This window comes from Ovis canadensis, chromosome 16, assembly GCF_042477335.2.
Source record: "Ovis canadensis isolate MfBH-ARS-UI-01 breed Bighorn chromosome 16, ARS-UI_OviCan_v2, whole genome shotgun sequence".
Lineage (NCBI taxonomy): Eukaryota > Metazoa > Chordata > Mammalia > Artiodactyla > Bovidae > Ovis > Ovis canadensis.
The window spans coordinates 14,922,824-14,941,143 of record NC_091260.1 but is presented as its reverse complement, the minus strand read 5'-3'; the positions used below and the strand labels follow the sequence as shown (position 1 = coordinate 14,941,143).

Here is an 18,320-nt window from a genome sequence, read left to right as displayed (position 1 = left end):
GGCTCCGAGAAGTCCTGTACCACAGAAAGCTAATCAAAGCTGCTTAATCCAATGCTTCCTAAACTTATTCTACCATATGTCCCAGAATATATTTTATTGTTTTGAATAAATTTAATATAGTATGATTTTAATAAGGCTGATCTTAAGCTCTCCTGTCTCAAGGTTTAGAGAAGCATTGTAGACAAAGTATATTTTAACCAGTATTGGAAGGATGGGGAAGGTAGGGAGTAGCCAGTTCAGCATACACAAAGGAATGAAGAATAATGAATAAATAGCTCAAGACTGGGGAGCAGCCCCCTGGGGTTTCAATGCAGAAAGAAAGGATCTGCTGCACTTCAGTTTATTTTCGTCAGGGAGAAACTCTCCCCACCTCCCGCCTCTCCCAGTGTGATGTCACGTGGGTGCTGAGGGGCCCGGGCCCGGAGGCGGGCCGCTCACCTGTTCTGGACCATGCTCATGGCCAACACCCTCCCTCTCCCAGTGTGATGTCATGTGGGTGCTGAGGGGCCCGGGCCCCAGAGGCGGGCCACTCACCTGTTCTGGACCATGCTCATGGCCAACAACCCCCCTCGCCCAGTATGATGTCACGTGAGTGCTGAGGGGCCCGGGCCCCGGAGGCGGGGCCGCTCACCTGTTCTGGACCATGCTCATGGCCACCCAGTCCGCAGGGTACACGTTCTTCCCAATGAGGTCCTTGAACATGATGAACGTCTCCATCAGAAAGTCCTACAACAGCAAAGCAAAACACACCTGTCATCTTGCTTTATAGGATACGACTGGAAGGACCTAGATCTTCTGAGTTGTTCAAACTTTTTCTTTTTTCTTTTCTGGAGGTGCAGAAATGGAAAGGGCATAGCCTTTCATTATGTAAACCCAATGAAACCAATAGAGGTGGATTTTCAAGTGAAATCTTACAATTGATTACCAGGAGACTGTCTCACAGATATAAGTGGAACATGAATATGGAATGTGAAAACCCTCTCAAAATAAAAGCACTGTTAATTCTGTGTTTGGGAGTAAAGGAGTAAATGTATTCATTGATATGGCAATTTTATAATCATCTTGCCAAATATGTATTTCAGGAGGAAATAATCTACACTTATAGATGCATCTCAGGTCATTGAGCAAACAAACTACTATTAAAATGAAACATCTAATTGCCGTACTGTAAACACAGCTAATTCATATGTCACAGGCACACGCATGAGCAAGCTAGAGGAAACAGGGCAGGGACCCCCTCCCTCTCCTGTGAAGAGGCTCAAAGTGGACCTCAACATGCCCCACCGGGCTTGCGATGGGTCAGACTTGTTTCTACCTCTGGAGAACACAAATTCAAGACAAATGCAGATAGCAAAGAGAAGAACCACTGACACCAGGAGGAAATGAAGTTTTCCCATCCGTTTACTTCGTGTGTGTATGCTCAATTGGTCAGCTGTGTCCAACTCTTTGGGAGCCACGGACTCTAGCCTGCCAGGCTCTTCTGTCCATGGGATCTTCCCGGCATGAATACTGGAGTGGATTGCCACTCCTTCTCCAGGGAAGCTTCCCAACCCAAGGATTGACCTGGCGTCTCCCACATCTTCTGCACTGCAGGTGAATTCTTTACTGCAGAGCCACCCATTTGCTACAGGCAAAATTTAAAATCCATAGGAAACCTGTTCAGAGCTCTTTCCTTAAGCCAGTGGTTTTCAAATTACTTTAACAGCAGAATTTTTTGTTTGGAGAAAATCTTACTTGGAACCTAATGTATAAAACAGATAAAAGCAGAAACAGCTCTGGCTGAAGTATGCATGTATGTATGTGTGTGTGTTTATGGTAGAAGACAGTGAGGTTGGGAGAAATATAATTTGAAAATCACTGCTTAAGCTCAACTGTACAATTCTGGAAATGAGACTGGCTCCTTTCCAGCAATCATTGCTTCTAGAGAAATTCACCTCAGAGACTAAAGCCCCAGTTTCCACATCAGCAGAATGGGGATAACATCCGCCTCACATGGTTGGCTGAGTGCACGCCGTCTCTAAGATGCTCCACACAGAGCCCAGCCCACTGTGAGTGTCCACTAGATGCTCAGGATGACGATGGTGAGTGTAACTGTTCATCCTCAGGATCACCTGGGGAGGTGTGGATGTTGCCATAGGCACAGTCCCTTCCTGTGGGAATGGAGAAGGCCTCTGCCTCACAGATAGAAAGCCTGACTTCTGATTGGGAAGGTGCACCATGGTGTAGGCTTTCCTACACCATGGTAGGAAGATGGTAACGACTCTGCCTGCAATGTGGGAGGCCCAGGTTTTGTCCCTGGGTCACGAAGATCCCCTGGAAAAGGAAATGGCAACCCACTCCAGTATTCTTGCCTGGAAAATCCCATGGACAGAGGAGCAGGGCAGGCTACAGTCCATGGGATTGCAAAGAGTTGGACATGGCTGAGCAACTTAGCATGGTGTAAGGACTGCAACAGAGGTTCAGATCCTCTCTGCCGTACACTGCTGTGTGGCCTTGAGCAAGCAGTCTGGAGACTTGTAAAGCATGACTGCTAGCGCCTCTGCCAGCTGCTGGGGGGATGGTTGAGAGATGCATAATTCAATGCAGAGCAATCTGTTTCCCACCATCTTCTCCACCCTCTCTTCCACTGAGGATCAAAAGTGAGGAATCCAGTCTCTCTATTTCCATGTCCCATGACACTGAAGAGGGAGAAAACCTTAGGTTATTTAGATTTCCTTTTGTTTGTTTCTTTTTTTTTGGTATAACCAGAAAGAGGTTCCCTTTCTTGCCAATCTTACTCCAGCGAGGAGTCCTCAAAGCTAAACGGCTGAAGGGACAGGACATTAGTTTCCTACTGGTTCTCCACTCTGGAGCTTGGCACAATCCTGGTTCCCTTTGTCCTTCAAGGAGAGGGAAAAATGAGCCCCTGGCAGCAGAACCCCTGAAGCTGGCGGTAATAAGAAGACAGTGACAAAGGTTCCATACTGAGGGTAAAGTGTCTGCTGCACTCGGGGGCAGCTTGGGCTGGGCTTTCTTTTGATGAATCATCTGCTGCAGAGGTACAGCCCCCCAGCCATCCGCCACAGCAGACGGTCCTATAGCAGACGAATCCTGAGAGGCCAGAGGAGGAAACGGCTCAGAGACCAGTCTTCTCTACGCGTGTGTTATTATAATACAATGATGGCTGCCTTCTACTGGACTCCTACAGTGTGAGAGCTACTGTGCTCTCATTTAATCCCTTCACAATACCGTGACATAAATGGTATGATCCCCACTTCACAGACGGGTAAACTGAGGCTTAAGAAAGGTTAAGTAGCCCACAGTCTCAGTGACAAATCCTGGATTCAAACCCAAGACCATGTGACTCCAATACTCATGCTCTTAAGCCTCAAAATGTCTATGATTCATCAACAAATATGGTTTCAAGTCCCATGTAGACTAGACACTCAGGGCTCACATCTGACATGGGCTGAAGATGTATTTCAGGAGTGATATATACAAACCTAAATGGGAGTGAGAAACAGGGAAGAGCACGAACATTTCTGCAAACTTAGACCCACACACACGTAAGGTTCATGGGAAGATCTTCTTGCTCTAAACTCTCAAGAATCTAAAGAGTACAGCGTGTCTCCCAACACTGCCCCAAAGCATTCTGTACACTCACCACAAGTTCCGAGCTGGTCTGGAAGGTCTCAATATAGAAGGAATAGTGCTGGTCGCCCATCTGGTTTAAGATGGCTGTCATACATGCTACAAAGTGACTCTGCAAGAAATAAAAGTGCCATGAGACAGTGGAGAGGTGGACCATGAGATTCACTTTCTCCGTCTACTTGACTTCAGACTGGAAAACATCTTTCCATCACAGGCTGCCAGTGTAACCCCTCTCCAACCCACCCCCTCTAGGGGTGGAGAATTTCTTCTCAGCAGATGGGCATGTGAAACTTCTCTAAGAGTAAATGTCTCCTTATGGCTTACTCATCAGCTCACTCATCCACAAAAGTGTTTCTCAAACACCTATTATGTGCCTAGGACTATAATAGGAGCTCCTATTATATAGACAATAAGGACCCGACTCGTTGCCTCTGCAGTTGCTTTACATTGGGAAAAGAGCACTGTATTGATGTCAGGAGATCCAGCTTGTATCAACATTCTGAAGACAACTGATTTTCTGGTAAATAATTTTACATGTCTAATCTCCAATTGTTCCGCCTGTAAAGCGGGACAATAATCCACCCATGTCTAACCCCAGAGATGCATCGTAGGATCAGTGGCCTCTACGGTGCCTTGAGCACACTGAAGTTCCCTGTAGGAGCATCGGTGGTTGGACCATGAATCAGCCAGTGAGTGAGAAGCCAGCAGCTGTCAGGGCTAACGTCTGCCAGCAGAATTGAGGGGATCTCCTCTGGGAACCTGGTAAGGCAAGCAGTGACCATTCACCCTCCAGCTGGGGAAAGGCACTCCAGAGTGTCTCCTGCAAGAGTCCCCTAGGCTGCCAACTTAATCAAAGGAAGTTCCCTGCCCAGGGCAAGCCTGTGGTGGATGGGAAGCTTGGGGTGATGCAAGTGTCTCCAGGGATCCCCACTGCTAAAGGGTGTCAGATATAACACACCATAGCTGTGGGTCTGGAAGTGTTGTGTTTGAACCAAGTATTATATCTGTATCACAAACTACTATCTTTGTCAAAAAAAAAACTGCTAAAACCAAAAAATGAAAAAACTTCTCCCTTTGTTATAAAATTATAATGTGAAAAAACTCCCAATTCCAGGTTTACAGTTCAGTGACAGTGATAGAAGGAACAGCCTCGATGTCCCCAGGAAGCTCCTTCTGCACTCCTCCACCAAGTCTTTAGGGCAACTGAATGTTCTTCCAGTTCATGTTCCCAAAAGTAACTCCCAAAGATATGGATTCTCAATTGCTTCTAGGTTCTTCCCAATTAGGACCTCAGGGATAGCATACTTTCCCAGTCAGCAGGACTAGCTGTGTAATTTGTGGGGCTCAGAACAAAATGAAAATGGAAAACTACTTGTAAAAATTCCTCAGAATTTAAAGACAGCCACAGGGCCCTTCTGAGCACCGGACCAGGTCACACACCGGGGAAGGCAGCGCTCCTACGGGTGACCACCACGCACACGCACCGCAAGTGTTCGGAAAACACGCAGAGCTGGCAGGAGTGCAAGGAGCAACAGCAGCGACACTGCTGGGCACTGGGACCCGGAGCCTTCTCCCTGGGGGTCAACTGCCCTGGCCACCCTGGAGTCCAATCCTTCCGCCTGCTGAGGCCCCCAGCGGGGGACTGGTGAGTCTGCGAAATTATCCATCCCTTTCAAACCAGACAGAAAGCCACCATCACTGCTAACTTCACCAAGTCCCACGGAAACCAAGAAACAAGTTCATTATTGTTTATCTTTCCGGCAAGGCTGGATGCAAGAGGGGACGAATCTTCCGAGTTAGAGGTGTGTGTGTGTGTGGGGTGGGGGGGTGGGGTGGGCACAGACGTGTGTATCTCCTCTACTCCCTCCATCTCTTCTGTGAGGAGCTTCCTCCAAGAATTCAGCCAGTGGCCACTAGAGGTCTTTCCTTTTCACATGGTAGCTGCCGTGCAGTTTTTTCGGCTTTTTATTTATTCCTACGTGAGCAGACCCACTACACTTCTTGCATATAAACAGTGAAAATTACAACATAAAGGACTTATTATTTCTTCTTTGGAGTAATTCTGCCGCTGGCCAAAGCCTGGCTCGTTTTGCAAAGAAAGGAAGGGCATTCTCTGCAGGTAATTCCACTGCTTCAAGGTAAGAGATCTGGGTAGGTTTTATTTTTTGTGATCCATCATCCTTTCAGAGCAAATGCTATCATTTCTTGGATAATAGTTTACTTTTAAAGCTTGGGCTTAAATGAGCCCTGGGATTGTGAGCTTGTGTGTGTGTGTGTGTGTGTGTGTGTGTGTGTGTGTGTGTGTCTCAGAAAATCCACCATGGTCGGAACTGCAGGCTGCCCCAAATGTACAGATACAGATCCGGAATGCTTGTTATTTCCAAAGGCTTGTTTGAATTTGAAGGGGGTGGCGGAAGCAAGCAACAAACCTCAGAGGTCAAGTTGCCTGGAAATTATCTTGAAAAGGCTACTTGTCTTAAGCCTTCCTTAGAGAAACTTCCATGCTTCGTTTTAAATGAAAATAAAAGGGGAAGGGGATTCCCGTGCCCGTCTCATTTGGATAGAGTGACTATTTTATGAAAGAAACCACTATCTTTTTATAAGGATTTGTTCAGTTCATCGATCAATCAAAATTACTTTTACCAGCTTGTTCATCTCTTGATTCTAACTACCTCGTAGAAAAACCTGGCTGAGTGCCTTCCAGCAGGATCTGTAGTGTGCTGTGACTGAAGTTTGGACAAGTTACCTGCATTTGGCTGTTAATGAGAAATGACAGTGCTTTACTTCCAGCTGGAAGCTTTCCTTTTTTCCTGCTATGGTGTCTAGCCCACTTTAGTATCAAGTCTGTCCGAAATCACACCCATGTGACTGACTGATTTGTGAACCGGCAAGAGACACCAGCAGCAGGTTCAAATTCAGTAAAGGCTCCTCTTTGTCATTTAAATTAAGAGCCCAAAACCTCTGTTCATCACACAATGAGAGAATGACAGAATCATGCTGTGTCTCTCTCACGCGTATCCCCTTTTCAGCAGAGCCCTCAGCTCAGCAAGCCACTTCTTGCTCCCGGTCCTCTTCCCCTTTCACAAGTTTGAGACCTTCCGTATCCACCATGTCTGAAGGTTTAGAAAGAGCTGTAGGGGTTGGGCGTGGGGGAGAAGATCAGACTGCATTTGCTGTAGCAACTCAGACCTTCCTGATGTTGGCACTGCTCAAACTTTACAGCGTTGGAGCCCAGACTCCCAGCCCTGCCAGCAACATGGCAAAGCCTGAAGGCAGCCTGGGGGACAGAGGGGCAGGTGGACCCCCTGCTGTTCAGGCTGCCTAGAAGGTCCTTCTTGCCATCCTTGGTGGAAATTTTGTGGTCAACAGATATTTACTACCAAGGTGTGAGGCAGCCACTCACCCATACCCGAGCAGCATTCCAGCTGCCCAGATAGGAAATTGCTTCTTAAAACCGAATGGCAGGGGGATCCGCATTAAATTCCGGAGAGAAATAGTATCTGCGATAATGGCACAGACCAGGCAGAGTCACCTCAGCTCCATCTGGGGTGGCTTAAAATGTAGCTAATGAATCACAGCATGAAGAGACATGGTTTGAAACTAGGTCAAATGTGTAAAAATAAATGCAATCATCGCCGGCACTTGGCTGATGAGGGGCTACTTAACGCCTTGAGTGGCAGGGCTTATTTGCCGTATAGAACCCTCTTCAGTGATCCACGACATTCAATCCTCTTAATTAATTCACCCCATCAGTAAGCAGGGAGGTCCTGCACACCTGGGAGAGAATTGAAGCTCCAAAGGAAACAGTCAGGGTCTCTTCGCTGTGTGATGGCAAGAGAAAATGAGAAACCCAATATTGTGTCGTTAGTATTAATTAACTGGGATACTGGGTGATTGAGATCAGGAGAGTAGCCCTCTCCAAATCAGTTTACTCCTTTGAGTGAAAAACCACTGTGATTATCATATGACCATCATCATCCTCCTCCTCCTATCGATAAGGCCAATATTTCGGTGCACAACACTCAAACATATCTATTTAACCTCTTCTAAAGCAAACACACCTACACACATGGTTAGGACCCTGCAGGGCTGAGTGAGCCAGGAAGAGGTGATCGGTCTGCCCTGCCTTGAAGACCTAACAAAACAAGGGGAGCGGGGCATGGTGGATGCGAATGCACCCCTCCCCACCTGAGGTTAGTGGGAGTGATGCGATCTCAGAGGGAGGGAAAGAGCCCACTTCGGGAGCTTGCTACCTAAATGCCAGCATTACTATGCGATGCCAGCTGGTGACATGTTGCCATAGTAACTTCAAATAATGTGCTCTACCAAAATAAAATAAAATACAGAGCGCCAAGGAGAGGAAAGAAGGGAGGAAAGTTTGCATGCCGAGGGAGATGCGAAGTTCTACCTGTGGGGCTATCCCTTTCTTCTGGAGCCTAAGAGTAGCGAACGCCACGCTCAGGTTGCTTCCCCATTCACCCGCATGTCTACCATGTGGTTATGTAACAGATTTGATTTTTGGGTGGAATTGGTACTGTCTTTGTGATAGATCCAGGGCCGGAAGTGGGAAGCTATGGTGTCAAGGAAAACAAGGACTCTAAAACCCCTTCGTCTTAGCAGTTTGCCAGGAAGCTGAGAGTTACAGTTTGCAGCAATCTTTGGGGAAAGCAGTGCATGCAGTCTGTCTTAGCAACCATTACATGCCGGGCACGGTGTTAGGTGCAGCAGTGAGCCGGATGGATAACACTCTTTCCAAAGAGCCTACATCTGGCTCTGCCACGATGTAGAACATCAGGTGGAGACCTAGGAGCCAGACTGCCTGAGTTCAAATCTCAGCTCTATCCATCATTAAGCACGTGACCTTGAGCAGGGTCTTGCATCTTAGAGTGAAAGGGAATAGAAATAGTTCTTACTGCATACATTTTTGGTGAGAATTAAATCAACGTGTGTAAACCTCTTAAAATATAGAAAGCCCTCAAAATGATTAGCCATTAGTATTATTGCTGTTGTTGCTGTCTGTGACCCTGAAAAACTGTGCAGCTTGGTTAACTGAAATTTCTGACCTGGACAGATGAAATGAGGACTGCAGCTACCCTGACTGTCTGTGGATGCATCAAGCACTCCCAGTTGCAGTTGGGACACGTGGCTAAGCGTCCTTTGACTCTGAACATGGCTTTAGTCAACAACACGTCCAAAGAAAAGCTGTTTAGTAAATAGAGCGTGTGCCTCTTTGAGCAATGCATGATGGGAGGTTCTTTTTATGTGGGACAGTTGCTGGCAGGTAGGATAGGATGAATGACAAGACTGCCCAAATTGTTCAAAAGCCTGAAATGTAACCGTTTTCATCGGAAGCTTAGTACTCCAGCTGTCTGGTTTTCGGAAGTGCCCCTCCTTGTGTGCAGTGACATTCTTTGGTTACCCAGGAATCCTGCTGTGTGATAGAGTAAACCAAGTCAGCTTCCTTCAGGGAGAAGATTCTTTTTTTTTTTTTTTTTTTTTAGATTTAGTTTGCACTTCTTTATTATTAGAAACTTTTGGCCATTTTTTGGAGTGTTTACTGGTCATTAGCCTATTATGTATAATTTACCTGTTTGTGTTTTACAAATTTTCTTTTTAAAAATTTTATTGGCATATAATTGCTTTAAATTGTTGTATTAGCTTCTTTTGTACAGCAAAGTGAATCATATACATATATTCCCCCCCAGGGAGAAGATTCTTAATGGGCACAGATCCGGGGGTTTTGTGTAGCCTGTTCCATGTCAAAGCGCAACATCACAGGAGGACAGGAAGGTGCCACTTAGATGCTGTGCACTCTGGATACAGCTGGACACATTCTGTCTGTACAACACAGTAACTCTTTGGAGCTAGCTATGTGCACCCCTGCCTGGCACTGTGGGCATTAATGATCAGCTCTCCAGAAACACTAGAGCCAGACAGAACCACAGGACAGCGTCTCCTCAGAGAGCTCTTCTCACTGATGAAGAGCAGATGGGGAGAGGTAACAAAGCGGCTTTGAATCCAGGCTGGGAGGGCTGACCGAACTGGCCACACATTCTTCCTTTGAAATGAACACTTTCTGATCTTGGCTGGAGCCTATGCAGATGGCTCTGTAGTGTGGGGTCACTTTAAATCTTCCAAAGGATACCGTGAGGAGTCTAATCACAAAGGGAGGTGGAAGGAAAGCAAATTCTGTTCATTCATTCCATGGGCTTAGGACTCTACCCTTGTTATCTCATTGAGTCATCTCAACAGCCTCAAGAGGTCAACTTTATGCCCATTTTACAAATGAGGAAAGTGAGATCGTAGAGGTCAAGCAGTTTGCCTAGACAGACATTTAGAACAGGATGGGGGAGGGATAAAAATCTGGGTCTTTCTGACTCAAAAACCTGTGTTCTTTTTGTAACTCCATGCTGTTTCTCATCTCATCACTGTCAGCTCCACCTGGGCAGAGGAGTTTGTCTTTTATTCATTGCTGTATCACCAGAGCACAGAATTGAACTTGCGCACAGTATAGGCTCTATAAGTATCTGTAAGATGAGAGACTGAACTTCTTATTCTTCATCTTACAGGGATAACTCCCTCAAACTCTGAAAAGTTAGGGTTGTGTGTAGAACATCTATGCCTTAGGAGAGGACAGAAATGGAAGACTTTTTGCTCTACTCCTGGATTACTGTTCTTATTCCATCTAAAGTTATATTTGATTAGGTCAGAGTGAGATCATGGTTTCACACTTTCCTTAATTTAACAAATATTTCTTGGGCACTTACTGCGTTCCAGGCAGGGTTCTAGGTGCTTTGAACACACATGAGTCACGAATGAGATTAACAAGGGATTTGTTCTTAAGGGAGCTTCCCTGGTGGCTCAGAGGATAAAGCGTCTGCCTGCAATGCAGAAGACCCAGGTTCGATCCCTGGGTTGGGAAGATCCCCTGGAGTAGGAAATGGCAACCCACTCCAGTATTCTTGCCTGGAGAATCCCACGGACAGAGGAGCCTGAGCGGGCTACAGTCCACGGGGTTGCAAAGAGTTGGACACGACTGAGTGACTTCACTTCACTTTGTTCTTAAGGAACTCACACTCCCACTAGGTAGAGGGTCAAGGATGGGGAAACACAACGCAAGCCAGTGAATACATAAGTGAGGTCACTTTAGGCAGTGATATCTGCTGCTAATGAAATATTACAGAGAAATGAGATAGAGACGGGAAGGGACCTATTTTCAACAGGGGAGATGAAGGTGGCCTCTTAGAAAGTTAACACTTGAGTGGAGATCTAATGATGAGAGTTGGTCATGTAAAACTCTGGCAGAACAGCATTCCAGGGCAATTAAGTAGCAGATGCAAAGGCGCTGAGGTCAGATGCGCTTGGAGTGCTGGAGGATCCAGAAGAAGGCCAGAAGGTACAAAGTGAGGGAAGGCAAGGAGAAGAAGATGAGGTCCTGAAGGCTCTTGAGGGTCAGGGGCAAGGACCTGGGTTTTCTTCTAAGTGCAAAGGGAGGCCATTGAGTTGGGTTTTAAGAAGCTCACGCTGGCTACTGTGTGTTTCAGGAAGCTCCCTTTAGAGACGCAATTTGTGTGTCTTCCCATACTCTTCCAAGACGCTGGAGTTGTTTCCAGGTGTGACCATGCCCTCAATGTCAACTCTCCTGGTTTGCTGTAGCATCACCACCTCTCAGCAAGCATTTCTCACTAAATGACTATTTTATAGCAGACTCTTGGCCTTTCTTCAGCAGGTAAAACTCTAGTTTTACGTGGATCTCAATTGTCTTCAGGTTCACTGGTTTGTCTCCCTGTCATTTAGAACTGAGTGAAAGGGAGGGAGCCTGCTCCGGCATCTCCCAGTCTATGATGAAGGCCATTCGAGCTCATGGAAGCTGAGAAGGCTGCTTGCTAGGAGAGGGGCTCTCATTCTATCATTTAGGACACCTCAGTTTTTAACTGAACACAAGATGATTTTTCCAAATGTTTCTAATTACATCTGTGGAGATGTGGGTGGGGAAGTTCACAAATGTGACAGAAAAAGGAATTGTTTCAGGAACAAGGATTTATTCTCGGCACACACACCAATGATGGTCTTCCAAGCTTTACACTGGATGCCTCAGGAAGGGCCGCACAGAAAAGCTTGTGTTGAGTCCTAGACAGAACAGTACTGTTCTCGCCTCTCACGTTCCTGAGAAAAATCAAAGCCAGGAGCGTCACGAGGATGCAGGTTATGCGTGAGCACCCTAAGCAGCTTTTCATCTCCTGCAAACATTTGTATCCAGGTTGCATAAGACACCAAGGTCAACCTTCAGCAGGAAAAATTGTCATAAAAGGATACTATGACTCATAAAGAAGGCACTGTGGGCTAAAGGATAACAATAATGACTATAACTTCAAGGGCTAAGTGTGTGTCGGGCAGTGTGCTAAACCCTCTGTTGATCCATCAGTAAGGACATTTTATAGGACTGTGGCCAGGAAAGGAAAGAGCTGGGAGAGAGAATTAGTATCGAACAGACATTCCTATGTCAGACACTGAGCTGAAACATATGTCAATTGTCACAGCAGCTACCAGTTACTATAGGCCAAGCACTGGGTGCGCCTTATTTCAATGAATCCTCCCAACATTCAATCAAAGTTGGTAAAACTACATGTACTTTACAGATGAGGGAATCAAGGAGCAGGGTGGCGACATGACTTGGCTGGCTCAGCTTAATTCCAGCATATTGGTTTCTAATCATTATATCATCTTATTAATATGAAAAGCAATACCTCCAAGTATCATAAAGAAGGAAGTGCATGATATTTCGCTCCACCATGCCTGCTGCCTAACCTTGAACACTGTGTGTGTGAACGTGCTCAGTCATGTTAGACTCTTTGTGACCCCACAGATTTGAACCCACCAGGATCCTCTGTCTGTAGGATTTTCCAGCAAGAATACTGGAGTCGGTTGCCATTTCCTGCTCCAGAGGATCTTCCTGACCCAGGGATCAACTGTGTCTCCTGTGTCTCCTGCATTGACAGGCAGATTCTTTACCACTAGGGCTACCTGGGAAGCCCTAACCTTGAATATCAAGAATATTCAATATTCATTTCAATCCAGTAGACATCTAAATGTTAAGGCTATTCTGAAATCTCTTGTGCCTAAATAGAGAGAGAAGGATGGGTGGAGAGATGGCTGGATGCAGCTAGGCTGGCAGATTACATAGGCAGATGGACTAACTGGTAAGCACTGTCACCTATTTATGTAAACAAGACCAGCCCTCTAAGGACTTTGCCCTATGGCGTATGAGTCTCCATGATTTTAGGTTCAATTGAGGATAACCCCTTCATTTTCTGCATTGCTTGGGGTTTTGAAGGCCAAGAAGGGTTCAGTAAGACATGCCAACACAAAATATTAGGAAATACATGTGTTTTCTCATAGAAGCAGCCTTCCTGGAACACACTGGATATACTAAGTACTGGGATCAAACGTCCGCTCTCTTCAACATACTCTGGATCTTTGGACAAACTGCTTTACCTCGTGAAGCCTCAGTTCTCTGGTCTCTGAAATGGGGATAACGGTGCTGACTATAGGACTGCTGTGAGGATGTGGTGGAATGTGGGTGCAGCGGGTCCCTGCGGATACTGGCAACACCAGAGGAACTCAGAAAGCCTCGCTGCAGCGCTCAGCCTCAGCCCTCTTTGTGGTTCTCTAGGAGTAGTGAGTTGGTCCGCTGGGGGAGTATGGACTTAGCTTCTGGCTGACTCGTGGAGGATGATCTAAGCCCCCCTGTGGGCCTGGGGAGCTGCACTGTGGGTGATGACTGATGCGCGCTCCCCATGCCCTCTGTTCCCCTGCACAGAGATTCCAGGTTTCAAGGAGTGGAGGTCAGGCAGACAGTGGGCTCACTGTCGCAGGCAGCCAGGCTTAAGGGGTTTCAGGAGGGACAGTTACTCTGTGCAGTGAACGGCGTCCGTGGCTGACCCCTCCTGTTTCCTTCATGAGGAACGATGACAGGTGAAGACAAGCGAAGGCCTCACACATCGTGCTCTAAACTTCAAGCTCAACTTTTCAACCGGGCCCCTCCTGGCACCTCCCCCAGGCCCAGCTGCCCCTGCCGCGGGCAGTGGGCCAGCCCCTGCACACTCAGCTAAGTGGTCTGACAACCGCCACCAGGTGTGTGCTGAGGCGGCCTCTGTGCAAGCTCTTCGTGCTGTTCAACTCAGTAGTGCATAACTGAGGCAAAGACACACCCATGGTGTGTCAGTCCACACTAGTGGAGGGTTTTCCCCCTTCCCGAACAACTCCTCATTCCCAGCTAGTCAATCAATAGCAAATACTTACTCAGCACCTATTATGTCTAAGGAACTTTATCAGATATGCTCATGGTTCTTACCCTGCAAGTCTCAGACTCATAGGGAAGATTCTTTTTCTTCTTTTTTTCCCTTTTCTTTAGTGTTTTTTTTCTCTCCTTTTCCTTCTCCTCCTCCTTCTTCCTTCTCTCTCTCTCTCTCTCTCTCCCTGTCTCTCTAATATAGTAGTTCTAACCTGGAGGCAGTTTTGTCCCCCAGAGGGCATTTAACAACATCTGGAAACATTTTTGTCTGTCATACAGAGGGAGGCGGGAGGTCGACATCTATTGCATAAAGGCTAGAAATGCTGCCAAACATCCTATAATTCACAGTTCAGCCCTAACAACAGAGAATGATCCAGCCCCAAATGTCACCAGTGCGGAAATGAGAAACTCTGATCTGCAGAGAGACGCACGTGACGGTGCTGAATGACAGATGCAGAATGAGAGTTCCTGTTTTCTCTAGGCGTTTAAGAAGTGGGAATAACCTTTGTAGTTAGGAATGCTCAGGAGAAATTTCACAGAGCATGTGGGCTTGAAGAATGACAAGAGTGAAAAGATGAAGCGAAGAATGGGAAAGGACGATTGCGATAGGAAAAACATTTCATTTGATTAATTTGATTGATTGGTGGTAACTGCCTAAAGATCTGTGAAAAGAATGATTTTAATGCCAAGTCGTAGCTCAGCAGTAAAGAGTGTGGCAATCGATTAGTGATGTCTGCTCTAGTCAAGGGAGGGGGAGGGATAATACTGTTACATGTGCTGAGGAATGAGTGTTCCGTGTTCTACTTTGACATGGAACAGCGGGAGGAAAGAAGCAGAGGTGAAAACAAGCAAAGTGCTTGGTGCAACAGAGGTTCACAGAGAGAGATTACAGGAGATATGTAGAGGGGCAGACTGGAAGCACCTTAAATGCCAGGCTGAGGGCTTTGAATCTCGATCTGTCGGTAATGGGATGTCATGCAGGCACCTGCCTACTGGGCTGCCTTCAGGCCAGCTCTGCTGACAAGGTCTTGAGAACTAAAGAAGGCTACCCAAAGTCCTTGCTCTTCATTTCTATAAAGGGAGGACTATCTCATCTGTTAACAGTTAAAACTGGCAGAATTATCATGCTCTGGTTTCTACGAAGCTGATCCCAATGATGAAAAAAATCCTATGAAGCTGAACTCAGAGATAATTTTTGAAAAGCTGACTCTACAGGTTCACGTTCATAAGCTCCTGTGTAAAGCCCTTTTGGATAGAGCATTCCTTCTGATGTTATTCACACAAGAAACAAAACAAAAGAAAACCTCAAGGAGGAGGGGACGGAAGAGAGTGGAAGTACATTCCTGGGGCTCATGTTCCAGCTGCCCCCTGACGAGGATGAGGACACTGCCCTGCCTACTGACCCTCTGCTGCCCGTCAGCCCCCAGCTCCCTGGCTGGCTGGCTCCTCCTCAGGCAGTTTCCTCTCAGTCCTAGGAATGATACCTCATTGATTTATTGGCTTGCAATTTTCCAAATGACATCATACTCCTTTTTTTCTTCCTATTCTTTCCCTTTGCTCATCTCACTCCTCTTAAATTCCCATTTGTCCCGCTTCCACTTCCCTGTCCTTTGGAATGGTAACAGCGACTTCCAATTACCATCCTCCGCAGTCCGCATCAGCTGCCTGCTGACTCCCTCTCCTGTCACCATTAATAAAGGTGATACTGCAGCTTGGCATGGATGCAGGCCCTCCCCCACCTGCCCAGCCCTCCCCTTCCGGGAGCAGGAGGCTCCCTGGCCCTGGAGCCCCTGCCTCTGACACTTGCCTCCTGCACACATCTCCCATCCCTGTGTTCTGCTCCACACCCAATTAAAAATCAAGGGGCCCAATGAAAAATGCCAACCAGAGAGCTGGCCTGGCGGCACCCAGATATCAGATCAACTTACTACAGCCCCAGATCTACTAATTCCATCTAGAAAAGAAAAAAGATGTCACAGTTGTCTGGACTGATTCGTTCTTTAAAACCCCTGCTGACTCTTTCACCCTGGTTGGCCTTGAGAAATCCTAGCAAAAGTCTAATTGAAGTCAAAACTTAGAATTAAGAGAGTTGATGAAAAGGGTGATTCTTGGGAGTCCTTGTAAGCACAAACAGGAAAGCCATGGACCAGAGAGGTTAGGTGGTTTCCCCAAGGCCACACAGCCTCTGGAAGTGGCAGAGCTGGTTCTGACCACAATGCTGACTCAACTGTACCATCACCTACCACCTCCAAACACTAGCCCTTGAGTCTCCAAGTTTCCCACAAACAAAATGACTGTTCTTTCCCACTTTTTTCTCAGCCAAGGGGTTGTACTGATTCCCGAATAAATAGACCTCAGCCAAGGCTGATGTTTGAGATACGCATTCTTCTTTAACTTCTTCACCACTTTGGGGAAGAACAAGCTATTGAGCACTAATTTCATCTTTCAAAAAAATTGAATGAGTGTCTCTATTACCACTGTTCATCCCTACTTTGATCTATTACATTCTGTGCCCAGCATCCAAATATGGTTAAGAACATCAAATTAAAAACCAAAAGATTGATCACTGAAGTCACTCTGTGTAATGAAAATTGTCTGTGCGTTGAAGTGGCCTCAGGGCAGGGACAGGGCTGGATGTGGGGGCTTTGCTAACGTCACTTGGCCCTGAGATCCTCCAACACACAGCCCACAGGCCTTGTGTAGCTCACAGAAATGACCTGTTTGGCCGGAAAGGTGTTTTAAGAACAACTGACTTTTTGTCAACATTTTAAAACAAGAAGCTATTATAGCATAAATTGTGGCTTTTCAGCTTCTCTGGGGTGTTCGGCAGATTCAAAGATACCCATTCCGCACTGTGCATGGCAGCGCTGGGAGCTGCCTCCTGAAGTGGGAAGGGGTTGGGGTGTGGGGGTGGCTAAGCACTTTCTAGGTAGCCACAGCCTGGCCTCACTCAAGAGTGACCAAGTCATCCTGGTTTGCCCAGGACTTTCCCAGTTTTAGCATAGAAAATCCTGGGTCCCAGGAAACTTCTCAATCCCTGGCAAACATCCTACCTAGTTCCTCATTCATATACCTGCCTGGGTCCTGTGGGCACTTGCAGGTAAGGCCTCTTCCCTGCTGCTTCCTTCATGCCCCCCTCCTGCCCCCTCAAAATGACATTCAAGTCTTCCCACCATATGAATCCTGTTTCTTTCCTTGCCTCTCTTTCCCGTTTCCATGCCATCTACTCTAAACTTCTCTTCACTCTCCTGGTGTTTCCCCAAGCAAAGGATGCCTTCTTTTATACACCATGAAGTCTAACCCATGTTTAAAGACCCATACACGTGCCATCCCCTCCTCCAGGAATCCTTCTCTGCTTCCACCTGATGCTCTTCTGTACAGACAGAACCAGGCACTTCCTCTCTCTGCTCCAATAACACTCAAATCTTTCTCCTTTCATTGTCCTCACTGCTGTTAATACAGCATCAAGTGAGTAGAACCTGGGGATGACTTTTCCTAAGGACACAGAGAGAATCAGAATTGTGACAAGACAAAAAAAGTAAAAACTGTAGAACTTACTTTGAAGTCCAAGTTTGTGGTTGTGAGTTATTCACCTAAATGAAAACTGGAAACCATCCCACGGTGATATTTAGCGTTCCAAAGTCCAAGAACATCTGGGTCTCCTGAACACTGACATACAACTCTCCTCCTGCCTGTAACAGGGAATTGTAATCATATACCCAGGCATCTGTGTTCTCCACTAGCTCTGGAGACACTGAAAGGCAAGGACCTTCTTCTATATCCTGTACCCTCTATGATGCCTGGCAGATAGAAAGTGCTCAGTTAAAGCCTTCCCAAATGGGTGAATAAGTGAGTGAGTGAACTCCCATCAAGAAGACAGGTGGACTCCCACTTGCTGTGATTTTAGAGAAAAACCTCTTCTGAGCTAGCTCAGGGCCCACAGGCCTCTGTTGTGTTAGCTGATTGCCCTGAGCCGTATCATGAGATAGAACAGCCAGTCTATGATTGGGGTCAAGCTGTCATTCTTTTGGTCATTTCTCATAAGATTACAAACTGCTGACAGCTTTAGGGTCACTTTTGATAAATAAAGAGAATTCCAGCATCTAGCTTCATACTGAACATTTCCCCTGGGACATGCTGTGGGCAGCTCATAGTAAACATGTCACCACCATCTTTCCTTTCTCAGACTCCTCTTCCTCATCCTTATGCACTCTGTCTCTGAACCACCCACTAGCTCAAGATGACACTCTAGCCCTAGTCCTTGATTCTGCTCTCCACCCCACCTCTACCCCCCCAATCCATAAATCACCGAACCCTGGAGATCAGACATTTGTCTTGAATGTGTTCATTTCTCAGCCGCCAGTCTCACTGCCTGATTGAACCTATACTATTATCA

General features: G+C 46.6%; 1 protein-coding gene and 1 non-coding gene across 2 annotated transcripts in view; one reads left to right on the top strand and one right to left on the bottom strand.

The window, feature by feature from the left end:
* Window positions 1-18,320, bottom strand: part of DOCK2 (dedicator of cytokinesis 2) — a 474,846-nt gene that overhangs the window by 112,271 nt on the left and 344,255 nt on the right. Inside the window, exons 28-29 of the mRNA XM_069556001.1 lie at window positions 3,644-3,742; window positions 632-726 (exon numbers count right to left, since the gene is read on the bottom strand). Of these exons, the coding sequence (XP_069412102.1) occupies window positions 632-726; window positions 3,644-3,742 (194 nt within the window). The remainder of the gene's footprint in view (window positions 1-631; window positions 727-3,643; window positions 3,743-18,320) is intronic.
* TRNAC-GCA (transfer RNA cysteine (anticodon GCA)) lies at window positions 10,481-10,552 on the top strand. The gene has a single exon. It is a non-coding gene; the product is annotated as a tRNA-Cys (tRNA).